This window comes from Solea solea, chromosome 20 (genome assembly GCF_958295425.1).
Source record: "Solea solea chromosome 20, fSolSol10.1, whole genome shotgun sequence".
Taxonomy (NCBI): domain Eukaryota; kingdom Metazoa; phylum Chordata; class Actinopteri; order Pleuronectiformes; family Soleidae; genus Solea; species Solea solea.
Genome location: NC_081153.1, coordinates 6,262,912 through 6,282,556, shown reverse-complemented (window position 1 = coordinate 6,282,556; position 19,645 = coordinate 6,262,912). Strand labels below are relative to the sequence as shown.

General features: G+C 40.5%; 2 protein-coding genes across 5 annotated transcripts; both read left to right on the top strand.

Annotated features, from left to right (window-relative positions):
* Positions 1–1,703: 1,703 nt before the first annotated feature.
* On the top strand, positions 1,704–7,297 carry kifc1 (kinesin family member C1). 3 transcript variants are annotated; one of them, XM_058618295.1, is made up of 17 exons: positions 1,704–1,792; positions 2,107–2,194; positions 2,562–2,667; positions 2,895–2,948; positions 3,434–3,511; positions 3,905–4,109; positions 4,219–4,384; positions 4,605–4,772; positions 5,015–5,128; positions 5,208–5,294; positions 5,394–5,591; positions 5,838–6,002; positions 6,095–6,233; positions 6,345–6,484; positions 6,643–6,716; positions 6,878–6,953; positions 7,218–7,297. In XM_058618295.1, the coding sequence occupies exons 2-17, from the start codon at positions 2,108–2,110 to the stop codon at positions 7,260–7,262; spliced, it is 1,902 nt and encodes a 633-aa protein (XP_058474278.1). In that variant the 5' UTR covers positions 1,704–1,792; position 2,107; the 3' UTR covers positions 7,263–7,297. The 3 variants fall into 3 exon arrangements, with proteins under 3 accessions (XP_058474278.1, XP_058474280.1, XP_058474277.1); XM_058618297.1 differs by having other exon boundaries at positions 1,740–1,996; positions 3,911–4,109; XM_058618294.1 differs by having other exon boundaries at positions 1,740–1,996.
* Positions 7,298–8,425: 1,128 nt separating this feature from the next.
* On the top strand, positions 8,426–17,016 carry zbtb22b (zinc finger and BTB domain containing 22b). Of its 2 annotated transcripts, XR_009233982.1 has the most exons (6): positions 8,426–8,794; positions 9,892–10,119; positions 10,751–11,527; positions 12,057–12,335; positions 12,489–13,810; positions 14,775–17,016. XR_009233982.1 is itself a non-coding variant. In XM_058618343.1 (5 exons), exons 2-5 carry the CDS (start codon positions 9,892–9,894, stop codon positions 13,557–13,559), a joined length of 2,355 nt encoding a protein of 784 aa, XP_058474326.1. In that variant the 5' UTR covers positions 8,426–8,794; the 3' UTR covers positions 13,560–17,016. The 2 variants fall into 2 exon arrangements, 1 of the variants encoding a protein (XP_058474326.1); XM_058618343.1 differs by having other exon boundaries at positions 12,489–17,016.
* The last annotated feature ends 2,629 nt before the right edge of the window (positions 17,017–19,645 follow it).

The following is a 19,645-nucleotide window of genomic DNA, read 5'->3' as shown; positions in this document are numbered from 1 at the left end:
GGTACTGTTATCAATCTTTTTTTTTCTTTTTTTTTTAAAGAGACTTTTTTTCATACATATAATTACTTTTTTCATTATGACTGTACTGCAAATATTATCCACATTATTATCGAAACTGAGGCATTATTGTATTTCAGTATGCTGTACATAAAATAGATAGAAAATACTCTTTTTTTCATCTCTAAAAGGGAAATATGTCCTGTGTAAACCATACACGGGAAACTAAAGGAACTCCAATTAATAAGAACCAAATCTTCAGCTGTGTCCCGGGTCAATTTTAAGTGTTGATGACATTACAGACATGCGCAACAAGGAAAAGTGACTAATTCACTCACCTAAAAATATGTTTCCCTTTCTGGAACACTTGCAGCCACAATCTTCTGTCAAACTCAGCAATATTCACTGTAATAGTTTAAAAATATTTTCTTAAAAAGCCTGTTTATTTGATTACTGGATCAAAAACTGTGGTCTGCAATCTAAACAAATAAAAATGTAAACATTGCTCTTCCACAGTTCCTCCATTACCACTTTAACAAATCATTCAAAAATTATTAAATACATGTAAGCACACGGCTGTGACATCACTGACCTGGGACACGGCTGCAGAGTGACACTCGACCCAATCACAAGGTTGAAGCAGATTCTTACACTGGGCTGATGTCTTCATATATATATATTTACTCCTCCTCCTTGTGTTTCATTGTGTCTTTTTATGTAAAAAAAAAAAGAGAAAAGAAATAATAATAACAATAACCCACTGTTCATGGTTATTTCCAATGCTCCTGATGATAATAATACATGAACTGCCCTCTTGCGCTACACTCTTGCGTACTGTGCGCACAGTTACACCTCCTGCTCATCTGAACAGACTGTTTCTTCCCTTAAGAAGAATAAAATTCAACAACAGTTTATGATGAAAACATGTCATTGTCTTGTGTTTCTTGAGTTTATGAGGAACCACGACTGCATTGCCCTGAATGTATTTATTTTGTTATTATTTATCTCTCTCTCTAGCTATCTATTTATTGACAAATAATTTACAAAGGAACAATGTAAAACATCATTAAAGGACAATTCATCTTAAGAAAAAAAACTCATCTAATATCATGTGTTTTAAAAATCTAAGAAAAATCTAAAAAGCACATAACATTTTTTTGTATCAGTGCTTCCCAAAGTGTGGGCCAGGGCCCACTGGTGGAATTATGTGGTATTGCAGGAAGGAAGGCTATTTAAATATACCTGGTCTAGTAATCGAATAATAATACAAATCGTCCTAAAATATGTCTGATAAAAGTTGTTATCCACATTTTAATGATATATGTTAAAAATGAATTAAACACACTGTGTATCAAGGCTTCTTATAGTGATCAATTTTATGATAATTTTTCCATAATTAAGTAAAATAAAGTATCTTTCGTGGTAATTTACCGTAACGTTTAGAAAGTTATGATTTAAATTACTTAAATTAATAAAAATAAAAAGGCAAACTACTATTTCTGTAGGCGTTGTACGCGTTTTCTAAAGGAAATGAGGAAAACAAGGTTCGTTTTATTTATCAGCTTATCGCTACATGGAGGCAGCTGTGCGAACAGCGTGTATCCCGCCCGAGCGGGACGCTCGTTGCAGTGTGGCAAAGACACTAAAACACGGAGGTGTGTCTTTGCCTTGCCTGGACCAATCACAGCCGGTTGAGCGAAGCGCCCACCAAAACAGCCCAGTTTGAAATTCAAACGGTTTGAACACGGCGGAGGATTGAACCGCAAAAAATATAGAGAGCGGAATCAACGTTAAGGTGAATGTTTTTTCATAGATTAAAGTTGATAATCTCGTTTATTACGCTATAAAGCGCGCATCGGAGATACGAGTAACACGTCCAGTCATTTCGCTAAAATCGTAAAGGTTAACTTTAACTTTAACAATGACGTGATCGTTAGCTTGTTTTGTTTTACGTGGCTAACGGACAGGACAGTGCAGTCAAAGTTATTTTACTTTTACAGTAAGTTTAACAGAAATTGTTGTGTGTGTTTTTTTTAATTGCTCTGTGCTCAGTTTATTGTTTATTTACAGTTAATTGACCATTATTTCTATCTTATTTTCTGGCTATAGCATGTCTCGTTTACCCGTGATGTCAAGCAAACGGGTTCTTACGAACAGCAGCGGCTCAGAGAACGGACAAGACATGGCTCCAGCTCAGGTTTGTATTAAACATCTTTATGTTTCACTCTGGTTTAGTTGACTACTACTGTTACTACTACGACTGCTGCTACTACTACTAGTTCGTTGCAATTCTAGTGTATATTAAACTGTTGTTGTTTTGCATTTAAAGAAAGATATATTGTGATTATTGAGTAATTGCCAAAGCTGTAGCATAATAATAAGCATTGCTGTGCAAGAGAAAGCAGTGTTTTTAAACGGATTCATCATATGGGACTTCTTTTTTGTCTCATCGAGTGATCATTGATGTTTGATGATAATTGATGTTTGCCAATATTAGCTACTTATGCAAGTATGTCTTAAGCTCAAGAAGTTATATCACTTTATTTCTTTATTTTACACTGCAGAAAAGGATTCGTAAGGACCCAGAATCTGCCAAACCTCAGGCAGCAGCTACAATCGTTGGAGGCAGGCGGCCTCCTGCTGCAGCAACAACAACCAGGGCACCTCTGTGTAAGTTCTCTTGTTTCATAAAAGTCACAATGAAGGCTTTGCAATGACTGTGAAAGGAGTAAATGTATCCTGATGTTTGTTTGTCTGGCATTACACACTGATAATATGCATATATATATATACCACATATTAACTAATTTAATACAATGTTTTGGAGATAAGATATAATAAATCACATGTGATTAATTTCATCTCTTCTTTTTCTATATCCTTTTTCCATCATGCAGCAAAGCCAGTCAGGAGTGTGGGAGCTGCCACTGTGGCTGTTGGTCCTTCCAGAGGTATGAAAATGATCTGACTGCTTGGTGACTTGGAGCAAAGGGCGTTTTTAATGCCAGCATTACATGCATTATAATGACTGACCTTTGATTTAAGCAGTGATTGAGAATTACAGATAAAAAAAACCCAGCTAATTGGGCTGCAGTGATTAATCGTACACTAAATTAATCCCCAACTATTTTGATAATTGGTCTTAGAGTTTCATTTTTAATGATTAAAATAAAGTTTCTGATTTTTCAGCTTCTTAAATGTGAGCTTTGTCTGGTTTATTTGTGCAATGTAACAAAGAACATTTTAAAACACAATAATTTTGGTATATTTGAGAAATAACCACAAACAACTAATAGATTAATCAAGAAAATAATCGTTAATTGCAGCCCTAACAGCTAATAGTAGATGATAGAAAAAGTTATTTCATGTGATATTGAGTGAGACAGATGTGGGTGATGTATAAACATGCTTGATTATTGATTATATGTCCCATCAGGTGTCCTGAAATCATCGACAGCTGCAGCAAAGGGAGGCAACGTGAGACAACCAGTCGCATCCACTGCCCCAAAGACAGGTGAGAACTCCATCATCCATTGAGAGTGTATTTAGGAGAATTTGCAAAGGTTTTGTATTGTATCGTCAAGTTGTCCACACGGCACCGATGTTCTTGGAGCCCTAAAACACTATATTTGGAAAACGGGTCACACAGTGAAAATAGAAGAATGGAAATGATTGTACCTCGAAAGCTGTGTTTCTGTGTGCATAAGGAACTAGTCTTTGTTTATGACTAGCACAGAACTAGAAAAACCAGCCTCTCTGACTAGTTACAAACTGGTTAAGCAGGTTTAGCTAATTATTGCTAGTTGTCGGTGTTCTACTGTGGTATTTCTGTGTAAAAGCACGTATAGTTTATTTTGTCCTGACCCAACTGAACAGTACTTTTCACTTCATATGATGGTTCTCTTAGTCACAGGTGGGGGCAGCAACACTCGACGGCTTCCATGGGACCTGAAGGGTAAGGTCTCTGACATGGAGGGAAAGATCCGTAACTACCAGACCAAGTTTAAATCTGTCAACCAGGAGAATGAGGATCTGAAAGGCTCCATGGTCCAGACTCAGTCAAAAGTGGGTGCTTTGCAGAAGGAGCTACAGAGCCAGAGGAATCAGATCAGGTACAAGGACGAAAAGAAGAAAGAAAATGTTTGAAATGAACATTTTACCCTCATGAGATTGTAGCATGAACTAATGTGTCTGTTTGTGATCCATTCAACCGATTTAAAGTGCGTATGAGGAGGAGCTGCAGGATCTGGCTGGAGTCCGGGATGAGTTGGAGAAAGTGTCCAGTGAGAGGAGCACTCTTCAGAAGGAATTCTCCAATTTAGAGGGCAAATACAAGGTCATGGAGACTCTGAGAGACAGCCAAGAGACGGAGCTACAAACCCTCAAGGTACAAAGTCAACTGCCACACAGCAGCTGCGTTATTACATACATTTAAAATTTGGAAAAACTTGATCTACCAGTGGAGCAATTGCCATCCGATACCTGTAAATTATTATTACAACCAAAATCACACGACTCTCCTGAAATCCAATAAAGAATTTAAGAAACGGGAAACCGGGTGGTCACATTTTTGGAAAATACAAGATGTTCCTTCCTTTCCACCCCAGATGAAACTTTCAGTGCAGGAGTCGACCCTGACTCGCGTGCAGGCAAATCTCAGAGACCGAGAAGAAGAGGTCCACTGTCTCAAAGAGACTGTGGCCCAGCAGAAGGACGAGCTTCATGGCGGGGAAATGGAGCGCAGGCGGCTTCACAACACCATTCAGGAGCTCAAGGTGAGTTATGTTGTTTATTAGGCCTTTTAGCTGATCTGTGTGATTTGTCACTGGGATTTAATTGGGTTTTAACTTTTTGACACTTGATATTTGAAGCTCTACAAAAACACAAGTTGCGTGTTGTTTTGTTTCTACTTAATTGTGAAAATAGTCACTGGTTAGAGCCCTATTGTTAGCATTTTACAACGAAAGCTTTCTCTCTGACAAATGAGACTAACCTGCCCATCACCTTTCTCAAATAGGGTAATATCAGGGTGTTTTGCAGAGTGCGCCCCCTGCTGACTGGAGGCCTGACCAAACACATCCAGCTACCAGCCTGTGACAACAAGTTGATAACGCTGGCCAAAACAGAGGAGGTGAGAATCACAGCAGACCTATTAAATGTGTGTTTGTGGTCAAGGATTTGAAAGGTTTTTAATTTCCTCTGCTGTACAGTCTCACACAGGAAAAACTGCAGACACCCAGAAGAACTACAACTTTAATTTTGACCGTGTGTTTGGCCCCGGGACTTCACAACAAGAGGTAAACGATAAAATCAGAACATCTTCTGAAATGTATTTTTGCGTTGTCCCGTCAAAGTAGGAAATGTCATGAAGACATGTCACTTTTCTTTGTCTTCAGGTCTTTGAGGAGATCTCTTTGCTGGTGCAGTCGGCACTCGACGGCTACAACGTCTGCTGCTTTGCCTACGGCCAGACAGGAAGTGGAAAGACATACACCATGGAGGGAGATGAGTTTGATGACGCCAGAGGAGTCATCCCCAGAGCCGTGCAGCAAATCTTCAAAGCAGCAGAGAAGCTAGGAGCTCAAGGCTGGGAGGTTAGTGTGTGCGCTTGTATTTGTTGCTTATTTAGGACATTTCTTGGCAGAACCTCATCTCTGAGGAACTGGTTAAGTTCTAGTTAAGAGGAAAATCTGTGTATGAGGGAAAGAACACATGTACACATTCAGTATGTTAAAGGTTGTAACACCTTTTTCTCTTAACCTGGTCATTTTGAGCTAGGGTGAATCACCGACCTTTACAGAACGGTAAGGCATCAGCATAATTCTGTGTTTCCCCCTCAGTTCGCCTTTACCGCGAGCTTCGTTGAGATCTACAACGAGACCCTGCGAGACCTCCTCTACACCGGCAAAGCCAACAAGAGGCCCGAGCACGAGATCCGCAAGTCCACCAACAACGAGGTGACCATCACCAACCTCACCTATGAGAAGGTCGCAAATGAGGATCAGGTACGATAGGGAAAGTAGTGGGGCTGTGAACGTTTGATCTGGCGAAGGAAGGTATGAGTTGCATATCTAATAACTATACTCCTCTCCTCCAGGTTCACGGCCTGATTGCACTGGCCAATCAGAATCGCTCCACAGCCCAGACGGCCCAGAATGACCGCTCCTCCCGCTCGCATTCAGTCTTCCAGCTGGATATTGAGGGAGTGAACACCGGCCGGGACATTAAATGCAAATGTGAGTATAGTCTAATTCTTTTAATGCCACAATCAGGCCGGTGCCTTCACTTAAACCTCCCTAATAAATATATATATGTGTGTGTGTGTGTGTGTGTGTGTGTGTGTGTAGCCACCTTGTGCCTGGTGGACTTGGCTGGCAGTGAGCGAATGATGAAGAGTCAGTCTCAGGGCGAGCGCTTCAAAGAGATGACGGCCATCAACGGCTCCCTGTCTAACCTGGGCATCGTTATCGCGGCGCTGGCTAACAAGGTCAGTGAACAGGAGCCTGGAACTGTCTGCACTTTGTCAGAACCTTAAGAGATACTTGTGTGTGTGTATGTATATATGTGTGTGTGTGTGTGTGTGTGTATATATATATATATATAGTAAATATAATTTATTTACACGTAATTGTGTTTGCCTTCCAGGAAAGCTATGTTCCGTACAGAAACTCCAAGCTCACCTACCTTCTGCAGGGCTGCTTGGGAGGAAACAGCAAAACGTGAGTTAATTGTAATGTTTACTTGTTCAAATAAAATTTTTATTTTTTTTTATTTGAAAGTACTACACGCCATGCTTAGAGTTGTTTTGGTGGTTTTTGTTTCTTGAAACAATGCCTTTGATTTACACTGGCTGTATTTCTGTCTTCCTTACTCCATCCAGCCTGATGTTTGTGAACATCGCTCCAGAGACAGACAGCTTTGGAGAAACTCTCAACTCGTTGAGGTTTGCCAGCAAGGTCAGTGGCATCTCTGTGTTTGGTTTAATAACTTCTTGTTAAGGTCGTTGGTAGTCAGATAATACCAGTACAGTAATTACATGGTGTGAAAGTGTGTTTCAGAAATACTGGGGTACTTAAATCCCAATGTTTAATCAGGGGACAATGTCTGACCTGCTTTGATAAGAGTCTGAAAAGTTAATTTTACAGCACATTGGATGAGTCTAACCTGTACCTCATTCTTACTCATTATTTTAAATATGTAATGTTTTCTGTTTTCCACAGGTGAACGACTGTGTCATTGGGACTGCAAGTGCCAATAGGAAGTAGATTGAAGCTCGGAGAAAACATCTTTCTTTTTTTTTTTTTAAATCATCATAATCACAGCATGAAACTCACGAGTCTTCACTAACACACGTTGGTACCACTCTGTAAAAACCAAAAACTCCATTTTGAATATTCTCAGGGCCTTAAACTAGTGGTCGCTAACAAAGGCTTTCAAAAATTCTCACACCTTTTCGTGTAAATCAAGTGGTTGTTTATATGCATATATCAATGTCTTTTTTTAATAGAAAAATACATAAACAACTCTCTAGAACATAATCAGTCAAACATGTAATTCTGATTGATTGCAAATAAATGTAATACAAGTAAACTGTCACTGTCACCTTTTATGTTACGCTTTTATTAGTAAGTAGTCATTGTGTGTATTTTTATTTTTTGTATATAGACATTTTCCATCTGTACCTTCAGAGCCAACATGCTGAATAAAGACATTCAGGTGGGATATAGCATTTCCTTTGCCATCTTAATGTTTATTTGAAGATGACAAAAAGCACACAGCAAAAAAAATGTTGTTTCTGTGACTGATGAGGATTTTCCAAAGTTTACTTTGGTTCTTTAATCACCAACTATACAGTAAATCAAAATTACATATTAAAATCAGACTTAATGGATGACACTGACAACTGTTTGGTGCAGTAATACTGATGTAATATACGGACGGCTTAATTCATTCACTATCAACATTTGTGACTTGGTAACTTGGCAACTTTCAACATTTTGACTTAATATTAACTTACTACATTTTGTCTTAGGATGTGAAAACTTTTTAAGTAAAAACTTTTTTTACTTAAAACAAAATATTGATTTACAATCTCAACATTTTTCTTATGTAATAATTTTTGACTGTATCTCAAAAGTAACGATTTTCTGTCTCAAAACAAAACTTGATATCTCAACATTTTGAACATTATTATCTCAAAATGACTATTTCAACATCTGTGACTAGTAAGTAAATTCTTGGTATTCACTTGTAACCATGTCACAAAATAATGATTTATTACCTCAACATTTTCACTTTGTTTGAAAATAATGGATTTGTGTTTCTTACTTACTGAAAATGACGTTGTATCTCAAAGATAATGACTTATTATTAAGTCATTATGACAGTGGTGGTGTTCCATAATCATGCGGTCACGGATGTGTTTGTTTTCATTTGCATTCGCTGAACAACATCGTTCTATAAGTTTTAGAGCGCGTGCAAATGGATTTTTGTAAAAACATTTTACTGTTTGGTTTTTCAATTACACGAACGTGTCGTTTCTCAGTGTATTCTATAAGCGTATTTTGTAACGCTGGCGTTATTTATTTATTTCTTTTGATTTTCTGTCGGCCGAAGTCTGGCTCGTCTGTCTGGCAGACTGTTAAAGGCGACGCGTCGCTGTCTGACGCCGCTCGGCTTAGATGGAGAGAAGAAGAAAAAGAGGAAAATTGTTTTAAAATGGATGACAAACTTCGGGACAAATAGGCAGGACATCGTGTCCTCGGCACTGTGAACCGCTGCTCTGTCCACTGAAACGGTGAGTTTAATGTCTCGGGGTTTTTTGCGCTTCTTGAGCCGGCCGTGTGAGCTATAGCTAGCAGGCTAACGTCACATCTGTAACGGTATGATGATGATGATGGTGTGTGTGTGTGTGTGTGTGGGAGAGAAGAGAAGCACCACTAAATCGCAATAAAACACCTTCATCACAACAACAACATCAGCACCTACACCTCCTACATCACATGTCCACTGCTCTGCTCCTGTAGCAGCATGACAACTACAACTGTGTCTGTGCTCCAACTGTTCATTTGCACTAATGACAGCTACAGGAAAGAGTGTGTGTGTGTGTACTTGTACTTGTATTTGTTACCTGTTTAGGACCAGACATAAACTTCACTTTTTTAGGACCTGTAGACAGAACCTGGACTGAATGAGGCAAAAACTAATTTCTGAGAAACTGGTCAAGTTTAAGGCAAATTTTTGCATTATGGTTAGGGTTAGTCATTAACTGGTTATGGTTAACCTTTAGAACACAGAGCAATTAGGCTGCTTTCCCCCGATTACTATGTGAAAATGTATGAGGTACGGAGGCTATAAGACTGTGCAATATAGTGACTTATATCCTTTTTTTTATTTTCACCAACTATATGAACACACCTGAGCAAAATAGGTTGGCAAAATAAAATTGGATTGAATTTGTTTGATTTAGCTTTAATTTTTGATTTTAACAGAAATAGAGATAAACAGTTTAAAAGCTTTAAATTGTACAAAAAATCATTTTGACACTGTAAATGTGAAGAAATATATAATAATGGATAATGGGAGAGGAAAATATCTTAAGAGATGCTCCATCCACGTTCAATACATAGACTTTATGCACTTTGTTCTCTATGTTGTGAATAAACAGAGAAATCCTAAACTTTTAACTTTCCACGGACATTTTTATTTTTTTTTAAGTTAGACAGATATTGTGATGTATCGCGATATGATTGCCTTACAATATATTGATGATCACACAATCGTTGTATCATGAAAGTATTGGTATGGTGGACCATGTATCGCGTTTCGTATCAGATCTACAAAAAGTTAAACTACCAAAGCTTTTGGAGTCATGAAAGTTTTTCTACCATCTAGATGCAGTCTCTGCCCATGGAGGTGGGCAGCAGCAGCTCAGCTCCTGGCGACACACTGGGCTCGATGGTGGAGGTGTGTTTCCCCAGCACTCAGGCTTCAGTGCTGGACAGCCTGAACCGGCAAAGAGAGGACGGCCAACTCTGTGACCTCTCCATCCACGTCCAGGGACACGTTTTCAAGGCCCACCGCTGCGTCCTGGCCGCATCCTCACCCTACTTCCAAGACCAGGTGGGGGATTTTATCTGAAATTTGAAAGCAAGAAATTTGACTGTTAAATTCATTTTTCAGTTGTGGTCAGAAGCATTATGTGTCCAGGTTTGTCTCTCTGTCTCATTTTTGTGAGCACAACATCTCAAGAATGTCATTAGGGAATCATTTCAAAATTGGCTCAGCCGATCTCTCACATCTGCAGATTTAATGCTTTGATTTGATCCAAAAGCTCTGCCACTTAATTAAACCTTCCTAAAGGTGAGGAAAACGAAGCTGAGAAGAAGAACAGTACCAGAAGCAGACTCTTGCTGTGAGGCTGTGGTACCACTGATAGAGTAAGAGGGAGACAGAGAGCAGGACTGTAGTCAAAGCAGCTCCGTGACTGAAATGGTGAAAATGTCACTTGTCTACATATTTGTTGAAGTGGAAGTTTGATACTGATGTGTTTATGTGAATATTCTGCACAAATCCTGACAAACTGTGACTTTTTTGGTCCCTGGTGTGTGACTGTGTATTAGGCTCATTCAGTGGACATGTCCCTAGTGTCTCAGAGCAGAGAATGTTGCATGATTTTCCACAATTTTAAACCTGATTTGTTGGTCACTTTACATGGTCTTAAACATATGTATTGTCCTTCATCCATCCCCAGGTCCTACTGAAGAACATGTCCACAGTCTCCATCCCTGCAGTGATGGACCCGCTGGCATTTGAGAGCGTGCTGAGCTGCGCCTACACCGGTCAGCTGCGCATGCTACGCGACGACATTGTCAACTACCTCACGGTGGGAAGTGTCCTGCAGATGTGGCACATCGTGGACAAATGCACGGAATTGCTGAAGGAGGGACGAGCTGCAGCTGGAGGAGGCAACAGCGGAGGAGGAGGAGGAGGAGGCGGAGATGCTGTGCAGGACAGAGGCAGTGTGGGAGGAGGAGAGGTGTCAGCTAACCCCGGCTGCAGCAGCAGCAGCAGCAACGGGGACGGTGTCACAGCAGGTGGTAATGGAGCCGGAGGCGTAGTTGGTGGGGGTCAGTCTCACGTCGCAGGCTCAAACGAGCCCCAGCGCGTTTCCCACACTCCCAGCCATGCGACAGTGAGTGAGAGCCAGTCTCCCAGCAGCACCAACTACTTCAGCCCCAGAGACGGCAGCAGTTTTGGGGCAGGGGGTGCGGCCGCAGCTGGGGCCTCAGTGGACGGTGGCAGGGCCAGCAACACCCCCAGCTACTGCACGCCATCGGGAGGGGAGGAGGCCTTTCTGATTGACGAAGAGGAGGAGGAGGAGGAAGTAGAGGAGGAAGAGGAGGAGGTGCTGTACAACCAGAGGAAGAGAACAAGAGGAGGAGGAGGCAGCGGGAGGAAGAAGAAAATGAGCTCAGTGTCAGAGCAGGAAGTCGGGGTCAGTGACAGCTTTGGAGTCTCTTCTTATCAGGTGAGGCTCCTCCTACTTTAAATTCATCACTCATCACCCACAATTTTGTTAGAAAGTTTCAAAATCCACTTTTACCTAATCAAGTTACTGTATGTTTTAGTTTTGGTATTTGTGTCTTACCATTTTTCCTCATAAGTATGCTGAGTCAGCATTTCTAACTCGAGGGTTATTGTTTTCTTTATTACTGTTGTATTTTTTTGTATCCTTCGCTTATCTGTCGCTGTCTCGTCCTACATTTTTTCCTCTGGTCATCAAAATGTTACAAGCTTTTCCTTCAATTTAAATTTACGTTTTTTTCAAAAGCTGTCATTAGCTGTTTTCAGATATGAACTAGAGAAAATGTTTGGAGAATTAAGTCCAAGTGGCACAGCAGTCACATCCAGAGAATGTACAGATCCCCTTTTGAGGATATTTGTGTTCTCTGGACACTCTCTGGAAAATGTCCGGTCTTCAGTGCATGTCTGAAAGCAGCTTCTGACAACAGAGACCAGATTGTCTCATGAGAACTTTGAAACATCTGAACTTAAAGGACGGGGAGGAGCAGACGTTGCCACCGCAGAACCGTCCCACCTACAGCCAGCCAAGCATCATGCCACGTAAACAGTGGGTGGTGGTGAAGAGCGAACGTCTGGAGGACGACGACCTCATCGTCGTGTCCGGAGAGGAGGGTGGAGAGGACGAGGAGGACGAGGACGAGCGGGAGGTGGAGCTGGCCAGAGAGAGGGAGAGGAGTAACTTCAACATCTCCAACGTGAGGAGCCTCTCAGGTGAACTGGGCGGCAGAGCGGAGAATGACATGGACTCACAGGTGAGGTGAAAAAGAGTCTGTGTAGCAACAAGATAAAGCATCCCAGGAATCTTTTTATCCATTATATTCAAACTGGTTTGCATAGCTAGAAAAACAGCAATTAATTCTAGTTGTTGTTTCAAACTGAAGCTTCCTCTCCCTGTCTCTCTCCAGATGGACTACTGTCAGTCTTCAGAAGACTACCTCAAATTTGAAGGCAGTTTAATGGACCAGACCTTAGCGCAGCACCTTCATGACAGCGCTGCAGGCCAGAGCCAGAGTGCTAACCGTGCAGTTTCAGCGCTGCTGGGTCAGGTTCAATCTGCAGCTTCAGCCCGAGCTCAGCTCTTTCCTCTGGACATGCAGGGGAACCAGATCCTCCTCTACAGTCAGGCCTCTGGACTCTCTCTGGACGCCACGGCGCCCTCTCTGGGGATGGCAGGTGGTATGATCGGGGCAGCCTCTTTTAAAGGTCCCGGTCTTGAGCACGGTGCGGTCCATCTGTCGGGTGGCCTGGGAATTGATGGCATGGACAGCGGTGGGATCGGAAGTGGCGGCAGCAGCAGCAGCAGCGGTGGAGCTTCAGGGAAAGTGTTTATGTGCCACTGTGGGAAGACGTTCACCCACAAGAGCATGAGGGATCGGCACATTAACATGCACCTGGATCTGAGGCCGTTCCACTGCCCTGTCTGTGCCAAGAAGTTCAAGATGAAGCATCACCTGACGGAGCACATGAAGACGCACACTGGCCTGAAGCCGTACGACTGCCTCGGCTGCGGCAAGAAGTTCATGTGGCGCGACAGCTTCATGAGACACCGCTCTCACTGTGAGAGGCGCAGCAGGCTGGAGGAGCGCGGTGAAGGAGGGAGCGGCGGCGAGGGAGGGAGAAGAGCGGGAGGCGGAGCTGAGGAAGGGCCGGATTTGATTTCCGCTCCTCACCTCCTCCTGTCTGCAGGCGAGGGAGGGCAGGGTAATATTCTAGCTGGAGGAGGCGGAGGGAGAGGAGGAGGAGGAGCGTCCGTGTCCTCGCCGCATCTTCCACCTCAGCACAGCAGCGTCTCGGCCACAGGAAGTGGCAGCACTGCCACTCTGAGTAACAGCATGGCCGCCGCAGGCGCTCTTCTCGGGGTCGTGTCTCAGAGTCCAGGTCAGGGGTCTGGGATGTTTGGAGCTCTGGGGTTGAGTCGCAGTGTTTGCGGTGAAGACGTGTGTGAAGTCAGCGCTAACGACAGCAGCGTGACCTAAACCAAAACTTGTTTGTTATGTCCATCGGGCGCCTCCTGGACAGATGACGTTCCTGGTTTCTGCTGCTGTTTAGTTTTCTTGGAAGAAAGGGTGGAACAGCTCTTAGGAAATAAGCTTAACTGCCAACACTCGGACTCAACCTTAGCTATCGCTGAGACTAGCTGACGTCACCTGATGTTCCTGTTCCACGGAAAACTTAACAAAACCTGCCTCCGAAAAGTGGCCTCACAAACAAATGGACCTTTTTTTCAGTGAGTAAGCTATTGTTTTAAATGTAAGTGGGTACTAAAGTTTGTTATTTTTGTGGAAGGATGCGTACATGTCGAGAGGAAACCAAATACTAAAAGACAGCAGCGATTCACGACCTCTCACCGTCTGTGGCAACATTGTTGTCTCAGTAGAGTAGAAGAAAAGTGGCTGTTTTCTAAAATTGCTGTGATTTTTTTGCAGTGTCGTAATTGTGATTTTATTGCTGTAATCATATTTTTTAAAAACACAAAAGAATGAAAGAGGAAAACTAGGAGATTAGCCTAAGCCTGGTTTTCATTAAGATGTATCGCAAATTTTATTTCAAGTTAATTTATGAGTGTTTCCATCCATCGTAATTCATCAGGATGACCAGTAGATGGCCCAGGAAGGATGTCTTCTCTCATCTGTTTCTGTTTTGGTTCAAAACGTCATTCTTTATTTTACAGAATGTAGTTTTTCACCCTTTCACCCTTCTCGTAAACTGTAAAAACTTTTAATGCGATATTTCAAGATCTGTTTCCATTTCCATTCCATTCCAAATTGAAAATGCGGATAAAAATTGTTTTTTTCAAAGAATGAAATCTTGCAGATCTGCGACGTTGTGTCACATGATACTGCTGCGCTGCTTCTGCCTCAAACTCATCGTGATTTACACTTTATTGTCCTCATCAAGAGAGAATCCTGAAATCTGATCCTGGATGTTTACTCGTTCACCACCACTTCTGCTGCTCTGAACCTGCTTTCACTTTCTGACTGTGTTGTTCACAGAGTTCTCGTGCTTTGAGTATATTATTCTGACTGTAAACACTTTATATATATATATATATAGATATATATATGTATATATACACAAATACAAATAGATGTATATGTTATCAGACCTTAAAATGTGGACAAATCAGGAAGTTAATTATTCTGAGAAGGAGAAAGTTTTTCTTATTGTTCCACACTTATTGTTTCCTAAAGATTTACCCATGATGCATCCCTTCCGGAAACCTGCTGATGGATGACGGTGATCATTGTCATGACCTGAAACCCGGTTTGTTCTACGCATGTGTGAAGTGCGACTGTGAAGACGGGAGGAGTTCAGCTATAGCTGCAGCCACTCCGAAAACACGCCCACTGAGAAAACACACCCACTAGGAAAACACGCCTTAGAAAACTCTCCCACTACAAAAACCACGCCCACTAATAACACACCCAGTAAGAAAACACGCCTGTTAAATGTTATCTAAAAACTAACCACTAATGTTTTAGACGATGTCTTTTCTGTGACCCAATCAGCCTCAAGTGGGCGTGTCTTTCCAGGGGCACCTGCAGTTGGACACATTTGATTGGACACACACTGGCTACTTCTTTACTTTTCAGCAGCTTTGGGGATTTTAAATGAAACAATGTTATATTTTGTTTCAGGAGGTATTCTTTAAATATAAATACACATTTTTTGTTTATTTTGTAGCAGTAACAGGAAGTAGTCGCACTTTCACATGGATTGAATCGGGTTCCTGGTTCAGATCGGGGTGGTGACGATCACAACTAAGCTATACAGTGTATAGAGTGTTTACCTCCTGTGAACGGCTGGACCCAAATGAGGAGACCACCTCATTCTTTTTAGTAACTGTGATGCACAAAAACTAGTTTTAAATTTTACTTTAACTTTTTTTACTCTTTGAACAGTGTTTTCATGTGCAGTGGTTTTGGCCTCACACGTGTCCAAATCGTTTTGTCCAGATTGATTGGATGAGATTCAATTCCAGGTCGAGTGGAGTCGGTTCTGCAACGTTTTGATTTTATATTTCAGAAATGTCTTAAAGAAAATGATTTGGGGCGATAATCATTACCATTATTGTGTGAAAAAAACAAACAAGATATCACTGAGATGGAGCGAGCAGCTTGGCCCCTTGTTTTTGAGGGTTTCTGCTTCTGTATAACAGCAGATTTTAAGTTGTTTTTTTTAAATCACAAAACTGTTATTTGTGTGGTTATTATCAATCTCCGGTGGTGATGGCCTACCCTGTTGCAACAGCCCCAGAACAGTGTTCACTGCAAGCAGGCTTCATTGTGACGCCCCCTCCTGGCCTCAGCTCATACTGTTAATAAGAGATTATAATATTAATATGAGCCACTGTGGCTGTGTTGTTGTTAAGTGTTTTACGGGGTGTGGTGTTTAACATTCCCAATTTGCATAAAGCAAAGTTGACAAGAGGATGTGAATGTGTTTTCCTTCCGTGAAGGATGAGGCGAGTGAGGATGTTTTTATACGCAGATCTGAAGCTCATGTGAAGTGTAAGGGTTTTATTTTGTTTCCTCCAGGCTTCACGTTTTGTGAGTCATTTTGTTTCTGTTCCTGTTGAAATGCCGAGTTATGGAGGAAAAGACGGTTTATTTGTGAGAATTTTGTCTTAAAAGCGTGCGGAGCAGAGACATTTTTGTCTCGACCTCTTGAGTTTTATCAGTCTACTAATCATCGAGAAGAAATAATGATAATTAAAAGAATAATAATAGGTCAGTCGGCCAGTGGTTCATGTCTTGTGAATGTAAACTGACACAGACAGTAGTCTTTCCTTTCTGAGCAGTATTGAGATGTAACCGTACGTTCTCTAAGAAGAATTAGATTTGTATTTAAGTTACAGTTAAATGTCTTATGTAAACTCTGCAAGAAAGACTCAATTATAAAGATTAGTACGACTCAAAGATCCACATATGAAAACTGAATATTATGTGTTCTGCTTAAAAGCACAGAAAACATGTTCAAACTATGAAGAGTATATATTTTTATGATGTAGAACATTTGCTTTAACAGCGCACGGATGTTAAAAGGAGGTTTAATGACAAAAATATGAACAAACACATTTTATTCTCAGTCACGGATAATTCTGTTTTGTTTTTCCTAGCTAAATAATACGATTTTAATCCCAGAACAGAGATTAAAGTAATGTTCTGCTTTTTTTCATTGACTGTTGAAAAGTCATTAATCAAGAGAGAAATAAAAACAAATGTGGAAGAGTCAGTTTTGTTTTCACCATAATTATTATTTTTGTACATTGCAGTGTGTTCTTTCTGATTGACCAGTTGATTGTTGAACAGAAAACTACAGACATGTTCATGTAAATCCTTGAGTGGTACTAACAATGTACGAAGAAACTACAGTAAATACTTACTCACATCTGACCTGTAACAAAAAGTAATAGATTAATAATAAATTATTTGGTGCAAATGACTCACTGTGTCTGCTTTTTATTCTGTTTTTTAAGACTTAAAAATTATGAAACTTCAGTTTTATTGATTGTTTGTTTTTCATTTCAGAAACTCTGATGAAAATAGTTTAGTTATTCAATGAAGTTCTCAGACACTCTGCTCCCAAGGGGAGGTGGAGACAGAGGTGGTGCCCTTCTTACTACACTGCCACACATACAAAGACTTGAGAGACTTGTTTTTCCCCAAAATCTACTCTCTGTATTTACTACTCATAATATGTGTGTTTACACAGATATTGTACATATTGTATATAGTGTAAATAAGAGTGTACGAACAATGTTGATAAATATATGCTTTGGCAATGTAAGTTGCACGTTACCATGACGATAAAGACCCCTTTGATTTGATATCCAGTCCAGCAGGTGGCAGCATTTCCTACAAGTGATGGTTTTTTTTTCTCTGTTTTAGCAAAAATGTTTTGAAATAACAATTTCAGCTGCCATTTTTCTTTTATTTGTCCAGCGAGGACATGAACGTTGATTAATTACAGGGGGAGCTGCTCCTGTACAAAGACACATACTGATTTAAAGGTCTTTCTGTACTTTCCATGACTTCAATTTGGAATGTTCCACTTCCTTTGTCGGAGGCGGAGCTTCTTCTACGCAGAGAGTCTGTAAAACGGGAGGAGATACGAGGAGCAGCGGGAGCAAACATGTGGACAAACGTGTGGTAATTGCGGCTTAAAAATGACCCACACATTTCTTAGATTCTCTGTTGACGCTCTGTTCACATCCGACCACAGGTGTTCAGATTACACCTGCTAATGCTAACGTGACGTCATGCTCCGCAGCAAACACACGATCAAATATGAACTTTCCTACTATAGTATGTCATCAAAAACGTTAAAATATAAATTCTCCACATGTTCTCAAAGAACTGTCCAAAACGTCAAGGAATGTCCTCAATAAAAAATGTCAATAGACCATTAAAACTGTTCAGAGTGACTACCTAGTCTATCTAGGTTAGCTGCTGCTAATGTGACGTCACTGCTCCACAGCAAACACAGTGTGTGTTTTCAAAAAACTGACTTAGTGTCAAATATATAATTATAGGGTATGACGTCAACAACTGCCTTCATACTGTCAAAAAGTGTCCTAGTACAGTATGTTGTAAAAACTATTATTTAGTAAACTATCCAATTATAAACTGTCAAAAATGTCACCATACCATTAAAACTTTTAAGAATGAGTATCTAGTCTGGCCAGTAGGGGGCAGGTTAAGTAAAAAAAAAAAACTGTTGAGGAGCAGTGGTTTAGTAGAATTTCAAAATAAAAGTGTTGATGTGGACCAATATATAGCTGACAATAAAAAGGTTTTCATGTATTTTCCTCACATTTGTTTACTCATTTACTGCAGTGAGCACATTTGAACACTTTAAAGTGGACACTGCTTTTTCTCATCATGTCCTCTGACTGAACAGCTGCAAACAGCTGCAGTTAAAGGCACAGTGCATGTGTTTTCAAGCATGGTTGAATGAGGTCATTATCATCAGAATTTAGGGCAATAAGAAAAAAACAAAACAAGCCATGACTTTACAGTGAAGAGTAAAAAGAGGCTTTCGGCAGCGCTGTCACTAAATACATCAGAATCCTCTGTTAAATATTGAGATTTTACAAATGTTTACAGGATTTTTAAAGTCTTTGTAACTGATCTACAGCTTTGTTTGGACCAGGACCAGGGCCAGGATCAGGACCAGGACCAGGATCCAGGAGGAGCTGGAGGAGCATTTGGTATTTTAATGAACGAATGTCATGTTTAATAATGAGACATTTATATATTTAATTCCAATGTGACTGAATGAATGTGAGACACATTTGAGTCATTATTTAATGGTGTATTTATTGGTTGGATGTTGCCACTTTGACTCGTCCACAGTTTTCAACTGTTAACAATGTAAAAAATGATGTGAACACATTAAACAGAGGCTCCGTTGACAAGTGCTGTTAACGTCCGTGTGAGGTGATGAAATCACAGGTGAAAGAGTGATGGTTTGGTCCATAAAATGTGCTAGAATGTCGATGAGTGTTTTTTAAAGGTGAAAATGATGTTGTCAAACTTGTTGTTTTGTTCACAAAGCAAAAATGATTGAGTTTGAATGATTTCTTTGTTTTTATGGAGCAAAGAAAACAGAAAATGTTGCCATTTAAGAAGCTGTAAAATCAGAAAGCTTGTTTTAATTCTTTAAAAAACAATAGTTTGTTGTTAGTTTACACCTGACATGGAAATGTGTCGGGATGCACGATATTATCGTTATGGGCAGATAACAGATAAATTAGTTTTTTTTTTTTACTTTATTATGCATGATAATAAGTTAGCACGCTACTTTTATTTTGAGGTTGCTACATGCCACTTCCGCTTCCGGTCTGTCAGCCATCATATTAATAAATGAGAAACAAAAAACGAAAAAAGGAATTTGCAAAAACCAAATTTGGGCCTTTATTTGTTTTTTTTCGGGGACTGTAAAAACATGATGATGTAAGTGTAAAAGGCTCATTATGGGGGTAATTAAAACAAAGCATTAATTAATGTAGGCACAACTATAATAATTTCACCTACATTTTACAAAGTGCACCTCTCAG